The sequence below is a fragment of the Oncorhynchus clarkii genome, unplaced genomic scaffold (assembly GCF_045791955.1).
Source record: "Oncorhynchus clarkii lewisi isolate Uvic-CL-2024 unplaced genomic scaffold, UVic_Ocla_1.0 unplaced_contig_13973_pilon_pilon, whole genome shotgun sequence".
NCBI lineage: Eukaryota > Metazoa > Chordata > Actinopteri > Salmoniformes > Salmonidae > Oncorhynchus > Oncorhynchus clarkii.
The window spans coordinates 102,501-124,274 of record NW_027258072.1 but is presented as its reverse complement, the minus strand read 5'-3'; the positions used below and the strand labels follow the sequence as shown (position 1 = coordinate 124,274).

General features: G+C 45.8%; 1 protein-coding gene across 2 annotated transcripts in view; it reads right to left on the bottom strand.

The window, feature by feature from the left end:
* LOC139395216 (glucagon receptor-like) overlaps positions 1-21,774 on the bottom strand; it is a 94,227-nt gene that overhangs the window by 12,291 nt on the left and 60,162 nt on the right. For both annotated transcript variants that reach the window (XM_071142862.1, XM_071142861.1), the window contains 8 exons: positions 20,970-21,066; positions 20,414-20,521; positions 19,592-19,686; positions 16,722-16,828; positions 15,238-15,406; positions 11,938-12,097; positions 9,427-9,487; positions 5,676-5,745 (listed from right to left, as the gene is read on the bottom strand). In XM_071142862.1, coding sequence (XP_070998963.1) covers positions 5,676-5,745; positions 9,427-9,487; positions 11,938-12,097; positions 15,238-15,406; positions 16,722-16,828; positions 19,592-19,686; positions 20,414-20,521; positions 20,970-21,066 — 867 coding nt within the window. The remainder of the gene's footprint in view (positions 1-5,675; positions 5,746-9,426; positions 9,488-11,937; positions 12,098-15,237; positions 15,407-16,721; positions 16,829-19,591; positions 19,687-20,413; positions 20,522-20,969; positions 21,067-21,774) is intronic.

Here is a 21,774-nt window from a genome sequence, read left to right as displayed (position 1 = left end):
GGTGTGTCTATACTGACTGGGGACTATAGAGACATGACTGGAATGAGTAGGTGTGTCTATAATGTCTAAACTGACTGGGACTATAGAGACATGACTGGAATGAGTAGGTGTGTCCATACTGTCTGGGACTATAGATACATGACTGGAATGAGTAGGTGTGTCCATACTGACTGGGACTATAGATACATGACTGGAATGAGTAGATGTGTCCATACTGTCTGGGACTATAGATACATGACTGGAATGAGTAGATGTGTCCATACTGACTAAACTGGGACTATTGAGACATGACTGGAATGAGTAGGTGTGTCCATACTGACTATACTGACTGGGACTATAGATACATGACTGGAATGAGTAGGTGTGTCCATACTGTCTAAACTGGGACAATAGATACATGACTGGAATGAGTAGGTGTGTCCATACTGTCTAAACTGGGACTATAGAGACATGACTGGAATGAGTAGATGTGTCCATACTGACTAAACTGGGACTATAGAGACATGACTGGAATGAGTAGGTGTGTCCATACTGACTATACTGACTGGGACTATAGATACATGACTGGAATGAGTAGGTGTGTCCATACTGTCTAAACTGACTGGGACTATAGATACATGACTGGAATGAGTAGGTGTGTCCATACTGTCTAAACTGGGACTATAGAGACATGACTGGAATGAGTAGATGTGTCCATACTGACTAAACTGGGACTATAGATACATGACTGGAATGAGTAGGTGTGTCCATACTGACTGGGACTATAGATACATGACTGGAATGAGTAGGTGTGTCCATACTGTCTAAACTGGGACTATAGATACATGACTGGAATGAGTAGGTGTGTCCATACTGACTGGGACTATAGATACATGACTGGAATGAGTAGGTGTGTCTATACTGACTGGGGACTATAGAGACATGACTGGAATGAGTAGGTGTGTCCATACTGTCTAAACTGACTGGGACTATAGAGACATGACTGGAATGAGTAGGTGTGTCCATACTGTCTAAACTGGGACTATAGATACATGACTGGAATGAGTAGGTGTGTCCATACTCTCTATACTGTCTGGGACTATAGATACATGACTGGAATGAGTAGGTGTGTCCATACTGTCTAAACTGGGACTATAGAGACATGACTGGAATGCGTAGGTGTGTCCATACTGTCTAAACTGGGACTATAGATACATGACTGGAAAGAGTAGGTGTGTCCATACTGTCTAAACTGGGACTATAGAGACATGACTGGAATGAGTAGGTGTGTCCATACTGTCTAAACTGACTGGGGACTATAGAGACATGACTGGAATGAGTAGGTGTGTCTATACTGTCTAAACTGACTGGGACTATAGAGACATGACTGGAATGAGTAGGTGTGTCCATACTGTCTAAACTGTCTGGGACTATAGATACATGACTGGAATGAGTAGGTGTGTCCATACTGTCTAAACTGTCTGGGACTATAGATACATGACTGGAATGAGTAGGTGTGTCCATACTGTCTAAACTGTCTGGGACTATAGATACATGACTGGAATGAGTAGGTGTGTCCATACTGTCTAAACTGGGACTATAGAGACATGACTGGAATGCGTAGGTGTGTCCATACTGTCTAAACTGGGACTATAGATACATGACTGGAATGAGTAGGTGTGTCCATACTGTATAAACTGACTGGGACTATAGAGACATGACTGGAATGCGTAGGTGTGTCCATACTGTCTAAACTGGGACTATAGATACATGACTGGAATGAGTAGATGTGTCCATACTGTCTAAACTGGGACTATAGAGACATGACTGGAATGAGTAGGTGTGTCCATACTGTCTGGGACTATAGAGACATGACTGGAATGAGTAGGTGTGTCCATACTGTCTAAACTGACTGGGGACTATAGAGACATGACTGGAATGAGTAGGTGTGTCCATACTGTCTAAACTGACTGGGGACTATAGAGACATGACTGGAATGAGTAGGTGTGTCTATACTGTCTAAACTGGGACTATAGATACATGACTGGAATGAGTAGGTGTGTCCATACTGTCTAAACTGATTAATCTATAGAGACATGACTGGAATGAGTAGGTGTGTCTATACTGTCTAAACTGGGACTATAGATACATGACTGGAATGAGTAGGTGTGTCCATACTGTCTAAACTGGGACTATAGAGACATGACTGGAATGAGTAGGTGTTTCCATACTGTCCGGGACTATAGAGACATGACTGGAATGAGTAGGTGTGTCCATACTGTCTAAACTGGGACTATAGATACATGACTGGAATGAGTAGGTGTGTCCATACTGTCTAAACTGGGACTATAGATACATGACTGGAATGAGTAGGTGTGTCCATACTGTCTGGGACTATAGAGACATGACTGGAATGAGTAGGTGTGTCCATACTGTCTGGGACTATAGATACATGACTGGAATGAGTAGATGTGTCCATACTGACTGGGACTATAGAGACATGACTGGAATGAGTAGGTGTGTCCATACTGTCTGGGACTATAGATACATGACTGGAATGAGTAGGTGTGTCCATACTGTCTAAACTGGGACTATAGATACATGACTGAAATGAGTAGATGTGTCCATACTGTCTAAACTGACTGGGACTATAGATACATGACTGGAATGAGTAGGTGTGTCCATACTGTCTAAACTGGGACTATAGATACATGACTGGAATGAGTAGGTGTGTCCATACTGTCTAAACTGACTGGGACTATAGATACATGACTGGAATGAGTAGGTGTGTCCATACTGACTGGGACTATAGAGACATGACTGGAATGAGTAGGTGTGTCCATACTGTCTATACTGACTGGGACTATAGAGACATGACTGGAATGAGTAGGTGTGTCCATACTGTCTAAACTGTCTGGGACTATAGATACATGACTGGAATGAGTAGGTGTGTCCATACTGTCTGGGACTATAGATACATGACTGGAATTAGTAGGTGTGTCCATACTGTCTAAACTGGGACTATTGAGACATGACTGGAATGAGTAGATGTGTCCATACTGTCTATACTGTCTGGGACTATAGATACATGACTGGAATGAGTAGGTGTGTCTATTCTGTCTAAACTGGGACTATAGATACATGACTGGAATGAGTAGGTGTGTCCATACTGTCTATAATGACTGGGACTATAGAGACATGACTGGAATGAGTAGATGTGTCCATACTGTCTAAACTGGGACTATAGATACATGACTGGAATGAGTAGGTGTGTCCATACTGTCTGGGACTATAGAGACATGACTAGAATGAGTAGGTGTGTCCATACTGTCTATACTGACTGGGACTATAGATACATGACTGGAATGAGTAGGTGTGTCCATTCTGTCTAAACTGGGACTATAGAGACATGACTGGAATGAGTAGGTGTGTCCATACTGTCTATACTGACTGGGACTATAGATACATGACTGGAATGAGTAGGTGTGTCCATACTGTCTATACTGACTGGGACTATAGATACATGACTGGAATGAGTAGGTGTGTCCATACTGTCTAAACTGTCTGGGACTATAGATACATGACTGGAATGAGTAGGTGTGTCCATACTGTCTAAACTGACTGGGACTATAGATACATGACTGGAATGAGTAGGTGTGTCCATACTGTCTAAACTGGGACTATAGATACATGACTGGAATGAGTAGGTGTGTCCATACTGTCTAAACTGACTGGGACTATAGATACATGACTGGAATGAGTAGGTGTGTCCATACTGACTGGGACTATAGAGACATGACTGGAATGAGTAGGTGTGTCCATACTGTCTATACTGACTGGGACTATAGAGACATGACTGGAATGAGTAGGTGTGTCCATACTGTCTAAACTGTCTGGGACTATAGATACATGACTGGAATGAGTAGGTGTGTCCATACTGTCTGGGACTATAGATACATGACTGGAATTAGTAGGTGTGTCCATACTGTCTAAACTGGGACTATTGAGACATGACTGGAATGAGTAGATGTGTCCATACTGTCTATACTGTCTGGGACTATAGATACATGACTGGAATGAGTAGGTGTGTCTATTCTGTCTAAACTGGGACTATAGATACATGACTGGAATGAGTAGGTGTGTCCATACTGTCTATAATGACTGGGACTATAGAGACATGACTGGAATGAGTAGATGTGTCCATACTGTCTAAACTGGGACTATAGATACATGACTGGAATGAGTAGGTGTGTCCATACTGTCTGGGACTATAGAGACATGACTAGAATGAGTAGGTGTGTCCATACTGTCTATACTGACTGGGACTATAGATACATGACTGGAATGAGTAGGTGTGTCCATTCTGTCTAAACTGGGACTATAGAGACATGACTGGAATGAGTAGGTGTGTCCATACTGTCTATACTGACTGGGACTATAGATACATGACTGGAATGAGTAGGTGTGTCCATACTGTCTATACTGACTGGGACTATAGATACATGACTGGAATGAGTAGGTGTGTCCATACTGTCTAAACTGTCTGGGACTATAGATACATGACTGGAATGAGTAGGTGTGTCCATACTGTCTAAACTGACTGGGACTATAGAGACATGACTGGAATGAGTAGGTGTGTCCATACTGTCTATACTGACTGGGACTATAGATACATGACTGCTGGGGTGAAAAAGGAAACGTAATCGTAAAGACAGCAGGAAAACAAACATGTGCGCACGTACACACACACACACACACACACAGGTTTTAACTAGCCTGCACTTTAGCTGACATGACGTGGTAAAGTGGAAAACATCTTCATCATTACTTATTCATTGAACGTGTCATCTTCCTCATCATCATCATGCTGTTGTACAAGGAGAGAGAGAGGGGGGGGGGGGGCGAGGGAGAGAGTGAGAGGGGGGGGGGCGAGGGAGAGAGAGAGGGATAGAGAGAGAGAGAGGGGGGGCGAGGGAGAGATAGAGAGGGAGAGATGGCGAGAGAGAGGAAGAGAGAGAGAGAGAGATGGGAGAGATGGAGAGAGAGAGAGAAAAGAGAGAGAGAAGGAGAGAGAGACAGAGAGAGAGAGGGGAGAGATGGAGAGAGAGAGAGAGAAAAGAGAGAGAGAAGGAGAGAGAGGTAGAGAGAGAGAGAGGGGAGAGATGGAGAGAGAGTCAGAGAGAGAGAGAGAGGGGAGAGATGGAGAGAGAGTCAGAGAGAGAGTGAGGGGAGAGATGGAGAGAGAGTCAGAGAGAGAGAGAGGGGAGAGATGGAGAGAGAGAGAGAGAGAGAGAGAGGGGGAGAGATGGAGAGAGAGAGAGAGAGAGAGAGAGGGGAGAGATGGAGAGAGAGAGAGAAAGAGAGAGAGAAGGAGAGAGAGACAGAGAGAGAGGGGAGAGATGGAGAGAGAGAGAGAAAAGAGAGAGAGAAGGAGAGAGAGGTAGAGAGAGAGAGAGAGGGGAGAGATGGAGAGAGAGTCAGAGAGAGAGAGAGGGGAGAGATGGAGAGAGAGTCAGAGAGAGAGAGAGGCGAGAGAGAGAAGGAGAGGGAGAGAGAGGTAGAGAGAGAGAAGGAGATGGAGAGAGAAAGAGAGCGAGAAAAAGACAGATGTAGAGTAAGAGAGAGAAAAAGAGAGAGAGATATAGAGATCAGGTTGGAGAAGGCCTTTGAAAGAGACCAGCCAAAAGGGTACTTACCACAACTGCTAACAGAATAGGTGACCGTATGATCCACCAGTACAGCATGTTGATATTCTGCTCCCAGCACCTGTCAAACAGAGGAACACAGCACTGAGGCTGACATACAGACAGCACCTGTCAAACAGAGGAACACAGCACTGAGGATAACATACAGACAGCACCTGTCAAACAGAGGATCACAGCACTGAGGCTGACATACAGACAGCACCTGTCAAACAGAGGAACACAGCCCTGAGGATAACATACAGACAGCACCTGTCAATCAGAGGAACACAGCACTGAGGCTGACATACAGACAGCACCTGTCAATCAGAGGAACACAGCACTGAGGATAACATACAGACAGCACCTGTCAAACAGAGGAACACAGCACTGAGGCTAACATACAGACAGCACCTGTCAAACAGAGGAACACAGCACTGAGGCTGACATACAGACAGCACCTGTCAAACAGAGGGACACAGCACTGAGGCTAACATACAGACAGCAACAGTCAAACAGAGGAACACAGCACTGAGGCTGACATACAGACAGCACCTGTCAAACAGAGGATCACAGCACTGAGGCTGACATACAGACAGCACCTGTCAAACAGAGGAACACAGCACTGAGGATAACATACAGACAGCACCTGTCAATCAGAGAAACACAGCACTGAGGCTGACATACAGACAGCACCTGTCAATCAGAGGAACACAGCACTGAGGATAACATACAGACAGCACCTGTCAAACAGAGGAACACAGCACTGAGGCTGACATACAGACAGCACCTGTCAAACAGAGGGACACAGCACTGAGGCTGACATACAGACAGCAACAGTCAAACAGAGGAACACAGCACTGAGGCTGACATACAGACAGCACCTGTCAAACAGAGGAACACAGCACTGAGGCTGACATACAGACAGCACCTGTCAAACAGAGGAACACAGCACTGAGGCTGACATACAGACAGCACCTGTCAAACAGAGGAACACAGCACTGAGGATAACATACAGACAGCACCTGTCAAACAGAGGAACACAGCACTGAGGCTAACATACAGACAGCACCTTTATACCTCTGTATACAAGGCTCAACATAGCACTGAGGCTGACATACAGACAGCACCTTTATACCTCTGTATACAAGGCTCAACACAGCACTGAGGCTGACATACAGACAGCACCTTTATACCTCTGTATACAAGGCTCAACACAGCACTGAGGCTGACATACAGACAGCACCTTTATACCTCTGTATACAAGGCTCAACACAGCACTGAGCCTGACATACAGACAGCACCTTTATACCTCTGTATACAAGGCTCAACACAGCACTGAGGCTGTCATACAGACAGCACCTTTATACCTCTGTATACAAGGCTCAACACAGCACTGAGGCTGACATACAGACAGCAACAGTCAAACAGAGGAACACAGCACTGAGGCTGACATACAGACAGCACCTGTCAAACAGAGGAACACAGCACTGAGGCTGACATACAGACAGCACCTGTCAAACAGAGGAACACAGCACTGAGGCTGACATACAGACAGCACCTGTCAAACAGAGGAACACAGCACTGAGGATAACATACAGACAGCACCTGTCAAACAGAGGAACACAGCACTGAGGCTAACATACAGACAGCACCTTTATACCTCTGTATACAAGGCTCAACATAGCACTGAGGCTGACATACAGACAGCACCTTTATACCTCTGTATACAAGGCTCAACACAGCACTGAGGCTGACATACAGACAGCACCTTTATACCTCTGTATACAAGGCTCAACACAGCACTGAGGCTGACATACAGACAGCACCTTTATACCTCTGTATACAAGGCTCAACACAGCACTGAGGCTGACATACAGACAGCACCTTTATACCTCTGTATACAAGGCTCAACACAGCACTGAGGCTGTCATACAGACATCACCTTTATACCTCTGTATACAAGGCTCAACACAGCACTGAGGCTGACATACAGACAGCACCTTTATACCTCTGTATACAAGGCTCAACACAGCACTGAGGCTGACATACAGACAGCACCTTTATACCTCTGTATACAAGGCTCAACACAACACACAGCGTAACATACAGGGCCCAGTATACAAGGTTCAACACAACACACAGCGTAACATACAGGGCCCAGTATACAAGGCTCAACACAACACACAGCGTAACATACAGGGCCCAGTATACAAGGCTCAACACAACACACAGCGTAACATACAGGGCCCAGTATACAAGGCTCAACACAACACACAGCGTAACATACAGGGCCCAGTATACAAGGCTCAACACAACACACAGCGTAACATACAGGGCCCAGTATACAAGGCTCAACACAACACACAGCGTAACATACAGGGCCCAGTATACAAGGCTCAACACAACACACAGCGTAACATACAGGGCCCAGTATACAAGGCTCAACACAACACAGAGGGAACAAGAGAGTTTATAGTAGGGTACTATAGTACAGTAACCCTAAGAGAGTATGAAGTAGGGTACTACAGTCCCGTAGAGAGTATGAAGTAGGGTACTACAGTCCCGTAGAGAGTAGAGAATGGAGAGGTTGGACTCTGAATAAAAGATTAAGGACCGTAAGAGACAATTGATCTTCTTGGGCATGTTCTCCTGTCCTCTGAGTGGAATCATCTCGGTTCTAAGTGTTCTAAGCTTAACGTTCCATTACACATCGCAGGAGGTTTCCTGCATTACACATCGCAGGAGGTTTCCTGGTTTACACATCACAGGAGGTTTCCTGCATTACACATCACAGGAGGTTTCCTGCATTACACATCAGAGGAGGTTTCCTGCATTACACATCACAGGAGGTTTCCTGCATTACACATCGCAGGAGGTTTCCTGCATTACACATCGCAGGAGGTTTCCTGGTTTACACATCACAGGAGGTTTCCTGCATTACACATCGCAGGAGGTTTCCTGCATTACACATCGCAGGAGGTTTCCTGCATTACACATCGCAGGAGGTTTCCTGCATTACACATCACAGGAGGTTTCCTGCATTACACATCGCAGGAGGTTTCCTGCATTACACATCGCAGGAGGTTTCCTGGTTTACACATCACAGGAGGTTTCCTGCATTACACATCGCAGGAGGTTTCCTGGTTTACACATCACAGGAGGTTTCCTGCATTACACATCGCAGGAGGTTTCCTGGTTTACACATCACAGGAGGTTTCCTGCATTACACATCGCAGGAGGTTTCCTGCATTACACATCGCAGGAGGTTTCCTGGTTTACACATCACAGGAGGTTTCCTGCATTACACATCGCAGAAGGTTTCCTGGTTTACTAACCTGCCTGTGTTCTAAACAGACATTCCCGTCAACCGCTAAATGGTTTCAGGTCACAGCTATAAATCTTCTGCTAAATTGACCAAGATCCTCCAAGGAACACTGCAAGGATTTTCACTTGGAGAGAGCAGGCTGTCTGACCTCTCAATTCCATGTCTCTAAAAATATTGGAGGTGTCATCAGTCATGCATCATTGCATCGACAGTAGTACTCACTAATGCAGACACTCACTCACGCATGCAGGCACTCACTCACGCATGCAGACACTCACTCACGCATGCAGACACTCACTCACGCATGCAGGCACTCACTCACTCATGCAGGCACTCACTCACGCATGCAGGCACTCACTCACTCATGCAGGCACTCACTCACTCATGCAGGCACTCACTCACGCATGCAGGCACTCACTCACTCATGCAGGCACTTACTCCTCATTTTCATACAGGTATTTCACCATCACCCAGGGCACCAGGAAGATCAGAGGGGCACCTGCAGAGAGAATCACATTAAACACACCAAGAACTCATAGACTACCTAACCCTGAGACGGACTATCTCTATAATATCTCTAGTACCTAACCCTGAGGGTGACTATATCTATAATATCTCTATTACCTAACCCTGAGGGTGACTATATCTATAATATCTCTACTACATAACCCTGAGGGTGACTATGTCTATAATATCTCTACTACCTAACCCTGAGGGTGACTATGTCTATAATATCTCTACAACATAACCCTGAGACTGACTATCTCTATAATATCTCTACTACCTAACCCTGAGGGTGACTATATCTATAAAATCTCTATTACCTAACCCTGAGACTGACTATCTCTATAATATCTCTACTACCTAACCCTGAGACTGACTATATCTATAATATCTCTACTAACTAAACCTGAGGGTGACTATATCTCTAATATCTCTACTACCTAACCCTGAGACTGACTATATCGCTACTACCTAACCCTGAGGGTGACTATATCTATAATATCTTGACTACCCAACCCTGAGGGTGACTATATCTCTACTACCTAACCCTGAGACTGACTATATCTATAATATCTCTAGTCACCCTGAGTCACCCTGAGGGTGACTATATCTATAATATTTCTACTACATAACCCTGAGGGTGACTATATCTATAATATTTCTACTACATAACCCTGAGGGTGACTATATCTATAATATCTCTACTACATAACCCTGAGGGTGACTATATCTATAATATTTCTACTACATAACCCTGAGGGTGACTATATCTATAATATCTCTACTACCTAACCCTGAGGGTGACTATCTCTATAATATCTCTACTACCTAACCCTGAGACTACATAACCCTGAGGGTGACTATATCTATAAAATCTCTGCTACCTAACCTTGAGGGTGACTATCTCTACAATATCTCTACTACCTAACCCTGAGGGTGACTATATCTCTACTACCTAACCCTGAGAGTGACTATATCTATAATATCTCTGCTACCTAACCCTGAGGGTGACTATCTCTATAATATATCTACTACCTAACCCTGAGGGTGACTATATCTATAATATCTCTACTATCTAACCCAGAGGGTGACTATGCCCAAATATCTCTACTACCTAACCCTGAGTGTGACTATATCTATAATATCTCTACTACCTAACGCTGAGGGTGACTATATCTATAATATCTCTACTACCTAACCCTGAGGGTGACTATATCTCTACTACCTAACCCTGAGAGTGACTATATCTATAATATCTCTACTACCTAACCCTGAGACTGACTATATCTGTAATATCTCTATTACCTAACCCTGAGGATGACTATATCTATAATATCTCTACTACCTAACCCTGAGGGTGACTATGTCTATAATATCTCTACTACCTAACCCTGAGGGTGACTATATCTATAGTATCTCTAGTACCTAACCCTGAGGGTGACTATATCTATAACATCTCTATTACCTAACCCTGAGGGTGACTATATCTCTAGTACCTAACCCTGAGGGTGACTATATCTCTAGTACCTAACCCCGAGGGTGACTAAATCTATAATATCTCTACTACCTAACCCCGAGGGTGACTATATCTCTAATATCGCTACTACCTAACCCTGAGACTGACTATATCTATAATATCTCTACTACCTAACCCTGAGGGTGACTATGTCTATAATATCTCTACTACCTAACCCCGAGGGTGACTATATCTATAATATCTCTACTACATAACCCTGAGACTGACTATATCTATAATATCTCTACTACCTAACCCTGAGACTGATTATATCTCTACTACCTAACCCTGAGGGTGACTATATCTATAATAGATCTACTACCTAACCCTGAGGATGACTATATCTATAATATCTCTACTACCTAACCCTGAGGGTGACTATATCTATAATAGATCTACTACCTAACCCTGAGGGTGACTATATCTATAATATCTCTACTACCTAACCCTGAGGGTGACTATATCTCTAATATCTCTACTACCTAACCCTGAGACTGACTATATCTATAATAGATCTACTACCTAACCCTGAGGGTGACTATCTCTATAAAATCTCTACTACCTAACCCTGAGACTGACTATATCTATAATATCTCTACTACCTAACCCTGAGGGTGACTATATCTCTAATATCTCTACTACCTAACCCTGAGACTGACTATATCTATAATATCTCTACTACCTAACCCTGAGGGTGACTATATCTATAATATCTCTACTACCTTACCCTGAGGGTGACTATATCTATAATAGATCTACTCAGGTGTCTGGCTACCAAACAGATTACCAAATGCTCTGTCTTCTGGTATATAATGTGCTGTGCTGCGACAAATACACAACCTCCACCCCCTCCCTCTCCTCTCCTCACCCCCCCCCCCCCCCCCCTCCTCCCCCTCCTCTCCTCCCCCTCCTCTCCTCCCCCTCCTCACCCCAGCCGATACACAGGTAGATGTTGAAGTAGTTTCTCTCAGTGAACACGGTGATGACCAGCAGGTTGTGAAGGTAGATGCCTTCCACCAGCAGCCAATAGCTGTTAGCCATGATACTGTACTGCATCATCACCACGGCGATACGACACCCCACCGCCGTCTGCAGGACACAACACACAAAAAAAAAACACGTTTCAAGACTTAACAAAGCCCTTCTAATTCTCCTGTATGTCTAAACAATGGTTCAGATATCAAGCCCTTAGAATCCTCCTGTATGGCTAAACAATGCTTCAGAGATCAAGCCCTTCTAATTCTCCTGTATGGCTAAACAATGGTTCAGAGATCAAGCCCTTAGAATCCTCCTGTATGGCTAAACAATGCTTCAGAGATCAAGCCCTTATAATCCTCCTGTATGGCTAAACAATGCTTCAGAGATCAAGCCCTTAGAATCCTCCTGTATGACTAAACAATGGTTCAGAGATCAAGCCCTTAGAATCCTCCTGTATGGCTAAACAATGCTTCAGAGATCAAGCCCTTAGAATCCTCCTGTATGGCTAAACAATGGTTCAGAGATCAAGCCCTTAGAATCCTCCTGTATGGCTAAACAATGGTTCAGAGATCAAGCCCTTAGAATCCTCCTGTATGGCTAAACAATGGTTCAGAGATCAAGCCCTTAGAATCCTCCTGTATGGCTAAACAATGGTTCAGAGATCAAGCCCTTAGAATCCTCCTGTATGGCTAAACAATGGTTCAGAGATCAAGCCCTTAGAATCCTCCTGTATGGCTAAACAATGGTTCAGAGATCAAGCCCTTATAATCCTCCTGTATGGCTAAACAATGGTTCAGAGATCAAGCTCTTAGAATCCTCCTGTATGGCTAAACAATGCTTCAGAGATCAAACCCTTAGAATCCTCCTGTATGACTAAACAATGGTTCAGAGATCAAGCCCTTAGAATCCTCCTGTATGGCTCAAGGTACTAAACGATATCATAACCGCCATCGATAAAAGACAGTACTGTGCAGCCGTCTTCATAGACCTTGCCAAGGCTTTCGACTCTGTCAATCAGCGTATTCTTATCGGCAGACTCAGTAGCCTCAGTTTTTCGGATGACTGCCTTGCCTGGTTCACCAATTACTTTGCAGACAGACTTCAGTGTGTCAAATCGGAGGGCATGCTGTCCGGTCCTCTGGCAGTCTCTATGGGGGTGCCACAGGGTTCAATTCTCGGGCCGACTCTTTTCTCTGTATATATCAATGATGTTTCTCATGCTGCGGGCGATTCCCTGATCCACCTCTACGCAGACGACACCATTCTATATACTTCCGGCCCGTCCTTGGACACTGTGCTATCTAACCTCCAAACGAGCTTCAATGCAATACAGCACTCCTTCCGTGGCCTCCAACTGCTCTTAAACGCTAGTAAAACCAAATGCATGCTTTTCAACCGTTCGCTGCCTGCACCCGCACGCCTGACCAGCATCACCACCCTGGATGGTTCCGACCTTGAATATGTGGACATCTATAAGTACCTAGGTGTCTGGCTAGACTCTAAGCTCTCCTTCCAGACCCATATCAAACATCTCCAATCGAAAATCAAATCAAGAGTCGGCTTTCTATTCCGCAACAAAGCCTCCTTCACTCACGCCGCCAAACTTACCCTAGTAAAACTGACTATCCTACCGATCCTCGACTTCGGCGATGTCATCTACAAAATTGCTTCCAACACTCTACTCAGCAAACTGGATGCAGTTTATCACAGTGCCATCCGTTTTGTCACTAAAGCACCTTATACCACCCACCACTGCGACTTGTATGCTCTAGTCGGCTGGCCCTCGCTACATATTCGTCGCCAGACCCACTGGCTTCAGGTCATCTACAAGTCCATGCTAGGTAAAGCTCCGCCTTATCTCAGTTCACTGGTTACGATGGCAACACCCATCCGTAGCACGCGCTCCAGCAGGTGTATCTCACTGATCATCCCTAAAGCCAACACCTCATTTGGCCGCCTTTCGTTCCAGTTCTCTGCTGCCTGTGACTGGAACGAATTGCAAAAATCGCTGAAGTTGGAGACTTTTATCTCCCTCACCAACTTCAAACATCTGCTATCTGAGCAGCTAACCGATCGCTGCAGCTGTACATAGTCTATTGGTAAATAGCCCACCCATTTTCACCTACCTCATCCCCATACTGTTTTTATTTATTTATTTTTCTGCTCTTTTGCACACCAATATCTCTACCTGTACATAACCATCTGATCATTTATCACTCCAGTGTTAATCTGCATAATTGTAATTATTTGCCTACCTTCTCATGCCTTTTGCACACAATGTATATATAGACTCCCCTTTTTTCTACTGTGTTATTGACTTGTTAATTGTTTACTCCATGTGTAACTCTGTGTTGTCTGTTCACACTGCTATGCTTTATCTTGGCCAGGTCGCAGTTGCAAATGAGAACTTGTTCTCAACTAGCCTACCTGGTTAAATAAAGGTGAAATAAAATTTAAAAAAATAAATAAACAATGCTTCAGAGATCAAACCCTTAGAATCCTGGTCAACTCAACACACCCACCTCGTTGTTGACCTGCTACTTTATCTCACCCTGGTCAACTCAACACACCCACCTTGTTGTTGACTGGACTCTTTACCTCACCCTGGTCAACGCAACCCAACACTCCCACCTTGTTGTTGACTGGACTCTTTACCTCACCCTGGTCAACTCAACACTCCCACCTTGTTGTTGACTGGACTCTTTACCTCACCCTGGTCAACTCAACACTCCCACCTTGTTGTTGACTGGACTCTTTACCTCACCCTGGTCAACTCAACACTCCCACCTTGTTGTTGACTGGACTCTTTACCTCACCCTGGTCAACTTAACTCAACACCCCCACCTTGTTGTTGACTGGACTCTTTACCTCACCCTGGTCAACTCAACTCAACACCCCCACCTTGTTGTTGACTGGACTCTTTACCTCATCCAGGTCAACTCAACACACCCACCTCGTTGTTGACTGGACTCTTTACCTCACCCTGGTCAACTTAACTCAACACCCCCACCTCGTTGTTGACTGGACTCTTTATCTCACCCTGGTCAACCCAACTCAACACACCCACCTCGTTGTTGACTGGACTCTTTATCTCACCCTGGTCAACTTAACTCAACACTCCCACCTTGTTGTTGACTGGACTCTTTACCTCACCCTGGTCAACTCAACTCAACACACCCTCCTTGTTGTTGAACGGCACTACTTTTGACCACGACCCTTTCAGACAAACAACAACAACAACAACAACACACCTCGTTGTTGACGAGCCACTCCACCTCATAGTCTGTAACTTCCTGGTCCTGTCCGATGTTGACGCTGGGAGCCTCCAACATGGCGTCCTTTATCAGGATGGACAGAGCACGCAGGATGAAGGATGCAAACAGGTTCATGTGGATGTTGTTCCTCATACAGTGGAGCTTCCTGTAAGGGGAGGGGGGGGGGAGGGGGGGACAGTGTGCTTCCTGTTAGGGGGAATGTCAACTACAGCAGAGGTAATATAACAAAGATGAAATGTTAAAGGAATGGAATTAGAATATGTATGTATGGTTACTAGGTGGCCAAACAGTAAGGTCAGTGGAGCTACCTTGCTTCACTGACCTGTCCATTCAAATCAAACATGTTTAATTGATGAGAAACATACACCTTTCTACCTCCATGAAGAGTGGTGGGTGGCTGAGAGGACATGGTGGGTGGCTGAGAGGACATGGTGGGTGGCTGAGAGGACATGGTGGGTGGCTGAGAGGTCATGGTGGGTGGCTGAGAGGACATGGTGGGTGGCTGAGTGGCTGAGAGGACATGGTGGGTGGCTGAGAGGTCATGGTGGGTGGCTGAGAGGTCATGGTGGGTGGCTGAGGGGACATGGTGGGTGGCTGAGAGGTCATGGTGGGTGGCTGAGAGGACATGGTGGGTGGCTGAGAGGACATGGTGGGTGGCTGAGAGGACATGGTGGGTGGCTGAGAGGTCATGGTGGGTGGCTGAGTGGCTGAGAGGACATGGTGGGTGGCTGAGAGGACATGGTGGGTGGCTGAGAGGACACGGTGGGTGGCTGAGAAGACATGGTGGGTGGCTGAGAGGACATGGTGGGTGGCTGAGAGGACACGGTGGGTGGCTGAGAGGACATGGTGGGTGGCTCAGTGGCTGAGAGGACATGGTGGGTGGCTCAGTGGCTGAGAGGACATGGTGGGTGGCTGAGAGGTCATGGTGGGTGGCTGAGAGGACATGGTGGGTGGCTGAGAGGACATGGTGGGTGGCTGAGAGGACATGGTGGGTGGCTGAGAGGACATGGTGGGTGGCTCAGTGGCTGAGAGGACATGGTGGGTGGCTGAGAGGTCATGGTGGGTGGCTGAGAGGACATGGTGGGTGGCTGAGAGGACATGGTGGGTGGCTGAGAGGACAAGGTGGGTGGCTGAGAGGACAAGGTGGGTGGCTGAGAGGACACGGTGGGTGGCTGAGAGGACATGGTGGGTGGCTGAGAGGACATGGTGGGTGGCTGAGAGGACATGGTGGGTGGCTGAGTGGCTGAGAGGTCATGGTGTCTGTCTGTCTTTCCTCTTTACGGTCATGAGGTGAGGGTTACCTGATCATGGTACCAAGCATTAACACAAATCCTACAGGCTGTCTTAGTGTTTGTGTGTGTATCTCTCTCTCTCAGTGTGTGTGTCTCTATGGGTGTGTGTGTGTGTGTGTGTCTCAGTGTGTGTGTCTCTCTGGGTGTGTGTGTGTGTGTGTGTGTTACCTGAAAGTGATCAGGATTCCGAGCGCTAACACCAGAGCCCCCAGAGACAGAGAGTAGCCCACGGTGTACATGGTCCGGAACTTCTTGAGGATCTGACCATAGTGAGGCTACACACACACACACACACACACACACACACACACACACACACACACACACACACACACACACACACACACACACACACACACACACACACACACACACAGAAACAATAAGGAAAGTTGGGAAAGTATTCAGGACTCTTGACTTTTTCCACATTTTGTTACATTACAGCTTTATTTTAAAATGTATTAAATTAAATGTTTTCCTCATCAATCTATACACAATACCCCATAATGACATCACAATACCCCATAATGACATCACAATACCCCATAATGACATCACAATACCCCATAATGACATCACAATACCCCATAATGACATCACAATACCCCATAATGACATCACAATACCCCATAATGACATCACAATACCCCATAATGACATCACGATACCCCATAATGACATCACAATACCCCATAATGACATCACAATACCAATGACAAAGCAAAAACAGGTTTTTAGAATTTCTTGCAATTTAAAGACATACAACAGAAATATGACAACAAATTGATGTGCATCCTGTTTCCATTGATTGGTGTCCACCTGTGGTAAATTCAATTGATTGGACATGGTTTGGAAAGGCACACACCTGTCTATATAAGGTCCCACAGTTGACAGTGCATGTCGGAGCAAAAACCAAGCCATGAGGTCAAAGGAGTTGTCCGTGGAGCTCCGAGACAGGATTGTGTCGAATCAATTTCAAATTTTATTTGTCACATACACATGGTTAGCAGATGTTAATGCGAGTGTAGCGAAATGCTTGTGCTTCTAGTTCCGACAATGCAGTAATTATCAACAAGTAATCTAGCTAGCAATTCCAAAACTACTACCTTATAGACACAAGTGTAAGGGGATAAAGAATATGTACATAAAGATATATGAATGAGTGATGGTACAGAGCGGCACAGGCAAGATACAGTAGATGGTAGTGCAGTATATACATATGAGATGAGTATGTAAACAAAGTGGCATAGTTAAAGTGGCTAGTGATACATGTATTACATAAAGATGCAGTAGATGATATAGAGTACAGTATATACATATACATATGAGATGAATAATGTAGGTTATGTAAACATTATATTAGGTAGCATTGTTTAAAGTGGCTAGTGATATATTTCACATCATTTCCCATCAATTCCCATTATTAAAGTGGCTGGAGTTGAGTCAGTGTGTTGGCAGCAGCCACTCAATGTTAGTGGTGGCTGTTTAACAGTCTGATGGCCTTGAGATAGAAGCTGTTTTTCAGTCTCTCGGTCCCAGCTTTGATGCACCTGTACTGACCTCGCCTTCTGGATGATATCGGGGTGAACAGGCAGTGGCTCGGGTGGTTGTTGTCCTTGATGATCTTTATGGCCTTCCTGTGACATCGGGTGGTGTAGGTGTCCTGGAGGGCAGGTAGTTTGCCCCCGGTGATGCGTTGTGCAGACCTCACTACCCTCTGGAGAGCCTTACGGTTGTGGGCGGAGCAGTTGCCGTACCAGGCGGTGATACAGCCCGACAGGATGCTCTCGATAGTGCATCTGTAGAAGTTTGTGAGCACAGATCTGGGGAAGGGTACCAAGAAAATGTCGGCAGCATTGAAGGTCCCCAAAAACAAGTGGCCTCCATCATTCTTAAATGGAAGAAGTTTGGAACCACCAAGACTCTTCCTAGAGCTGGCTGCCCAGCCTTGGACAGGGAGGTGACCAAGAACCAAATGGTACTCTGATAGAGCTTCAGAGTTCCTCTGTGGAGATGGGAGAAACTTCCAGAAGGACAACCATCACTGCAGCACTCCACCAATCAGGCCTTTATGGTAAAGTGGCCAGACGGAAGCCCACCTGGAGTTTGTCAAAAGGCACCTAAAGGACTCTCAGACCATGAGAAACAAGATTGTTTTTCAGCGGCAAAAAGTCGGACACTAGTCAGGATCAAAGGAAAGATGAACGGAACAAAGTACAGAGAGATTCTTGATGAAAACCTGCTCCAGAGAGCTCAGGCCCTCAGACTGGTCGAAGGTTCACCTTCCAACAGGACAACAACCCTAAGAACACAGCCAAGACAACGCAGGAGTGGCTTGTCCTCATGTCCTTGAGTGGCCCAGCCAGAGCCCTGATTTGAACCTGATTGAACATCTCTGGAGAAACCTGAAAATAGCTGTGTAGCGACGCTCCCCATCCAACCTGACAGAGCTTGAGAGGATCTGCAGAGAAGAATTGGAGAAACTCCCCAGATACAGGTGTGCCAAGCTTGTAGCGTCATACCTTGTAACATCGTCTTTTCAGTTCGCTGCAGCTAGCGACTGGAACGAGCTGCAACAAACACTCAACCTGGACAGTTTTTATCTCAATCTCTTCATTCAAAGACTCAATCATGGACACTCTTACTGACAGTTATGGGGTATCTTGATGTCATTATGGGGTATTGTGATGTCATTATGGGGTATTGTGATGTCATTATGGGGTATTGTGTGTGTAGATTGATGAGGGGAAAAAACAATTGAATCCATTTTAGAATAAGACTGTAACGTTGGAAAATGTGGAAAAATATCTGAATACCTTCTGAATGGCCTGTCCATTTAGCCTACACACCTCAGTACACTCACACGGATGAAAAACACGAATCAATTCTATACACCCATTTAGCCTACACACCTCAGTACACTCACACGGATGAAAAACACGAATCAATTCTATACACCCTTCCCATCATGTCTATATGACGATATTTTATCCACAGCATTTCCCGAGCCTCACTCACAAGAGACACATCATTTTCACCTGAGCAGGATCATTAGCATCACACTCGCTCGTGTTCTTCTGGGGAACCCACTGGCCGTCCGCGTCACACTCCCTGTACACCGAACCATGCTGGACTGGAACAGACACACATTACAGGTAGACTGTCATTCACTGACCCAAGCAGACGTGTTACCCTTTCACACTACCTCTCACACTCCCTGTACACCGAACCATGCTGGACTGGAACAGACACACATTACAGGTAGACTGTCATTCACTGACCCAAGCAGACGTGTTACCCTTTCACACTACCTATCACACTCCCTGTACACCGAACCATGCTGGACTGGAACAGACACACATTACAGGTAGACTGTCATTCACTGACCCAAGCAGACGTGTTACCCTTTCACACTACCTCTCACACTCCCTGTACACCGAACCATGCTGGACTGGAACAGACACACATTACAGGTAGACTGTCATTCACTGACCCAAGCAGACGTGTTACCCTTTCACACTACCTCTCACACTCCCTGTACACCGAACCATGCTGGACTGGAACAGACACACATTACAGGTAGACTGTCATTCACTGACCCAAGCAGACTTGTTACCCTTTCACACTACCTCTCACACTCCCTGTACACCGAACCATGCTGGACTGGAACAGACACACATTACAGGTAGACTGTCATTCACTGACCCAAGCAGACTTGTTACCCTTTCACACTACCTATCACATTAACCTGACAGAAGTTTCAGATATTTGACGTGAGTTTGGTATTTATTGAACGTGATATACAAGCTATTCACCAATCAACAAACCAATCAATTCATCAAATCAGCATCAACCTTCACCTTTGTGGTGCCAGGGCAGGTACCAGGGACAGGACACACTGACAGTAGTGTTGGCGAGTCCATCGGGCCAGCAGGCATACATGTCAAAGGTCCTGTTACACACAACACCTACAGGAAACAGTTACAGAACATCTCTTTATCTGGGGAAACAATTACTGTTGATCGGAACACATCCTGTCCAATCAGATCTGTGAAGAGGGAGGGAATATCTTCCTGGAACGAAGGATAGACATGTTTATTTTAAATTTGTATTTTATCTTTATTTAACCAGGCAAGTCAGTTAAGAACAAATTCTTATTTTCAATGACGGCCTAGGAACAGTGGGTTCCTAGGCCGCAGAACGACAGATTTATACCTTGTCAGCTCGGGGGTTTGAACTTGCAACCTTCCAGTTACTAGTCCAACGCTCTAACCACTAGTTTACCCTGTATCAACTGCCACAGCCGACCCTCACCGGGAGAGCAGAACGGAGGACCTTCATCTTCCCATAATGCACGGTGCTACACAGTGTTTATGATGGTGAGTGTGCGTGCCGGCGTGTGCGCGTGTTTCTCACCAGTGAGCGGCGGTTCTCTGCTGTGATTGCGGCTACACTCCTCCGTGTACATCACCCATCTCTGCATCAACGCCTTTAATGGCTTAGCTGGGGACACCTGGGGGACAGACAGACAGTAAACTGATAGCCAGGGACACCTGGGGGACAGACAGACAGTAAACAGATAACCAGGGACATCTGGGGGACAGACAGACAGATAGTAAACAGATAGCCATGGACACCTGGGGGACAGACAGTCAGTAAACAGATAGCCATTGACACCTAGGGGACAGACAGACAGTAAACAGGTAGGCAGAGAGACAGTGAGACAGAGAGACAGACAGGCAGAGAGACAGATAGGCAGAGAGATGGAGAGACAGACAGGCAGAGAGACAGACAGGCAGAGAGATGGAGAGACAGACAGGCAGAGAGACAGACAGGCAGAGAGATGGAGAGACAGACAGGCAGAGAGACAGACAGGCAGAGAGATGGAGAGACATACAGGCAGAGAGACAGATAGGCAGAAAGATGGAGAGACAGACAGGCAGAGAGATGGAGAGACAGACAGGCAGAGAGACATACAGGCAGAGAGACATACAGGCAGAGAGACAGATAGGCAGAGAGACAGACAGGCAGAGAGATGGAGAGACAGACAGGCAGAGAGACAGACAGGCAGAGAGATGGAGAGACATACAGGCAGAGAGACAGATAGGCAGAGAGACAGACAGGCAGAGAGATGGAGAGACAGACAGGCAGAGAGACAGACAGGCAGAGAGATGGAGAGACATACAGGCAGAGAGACAGATAGGCAGAAAGATGGAGAGAC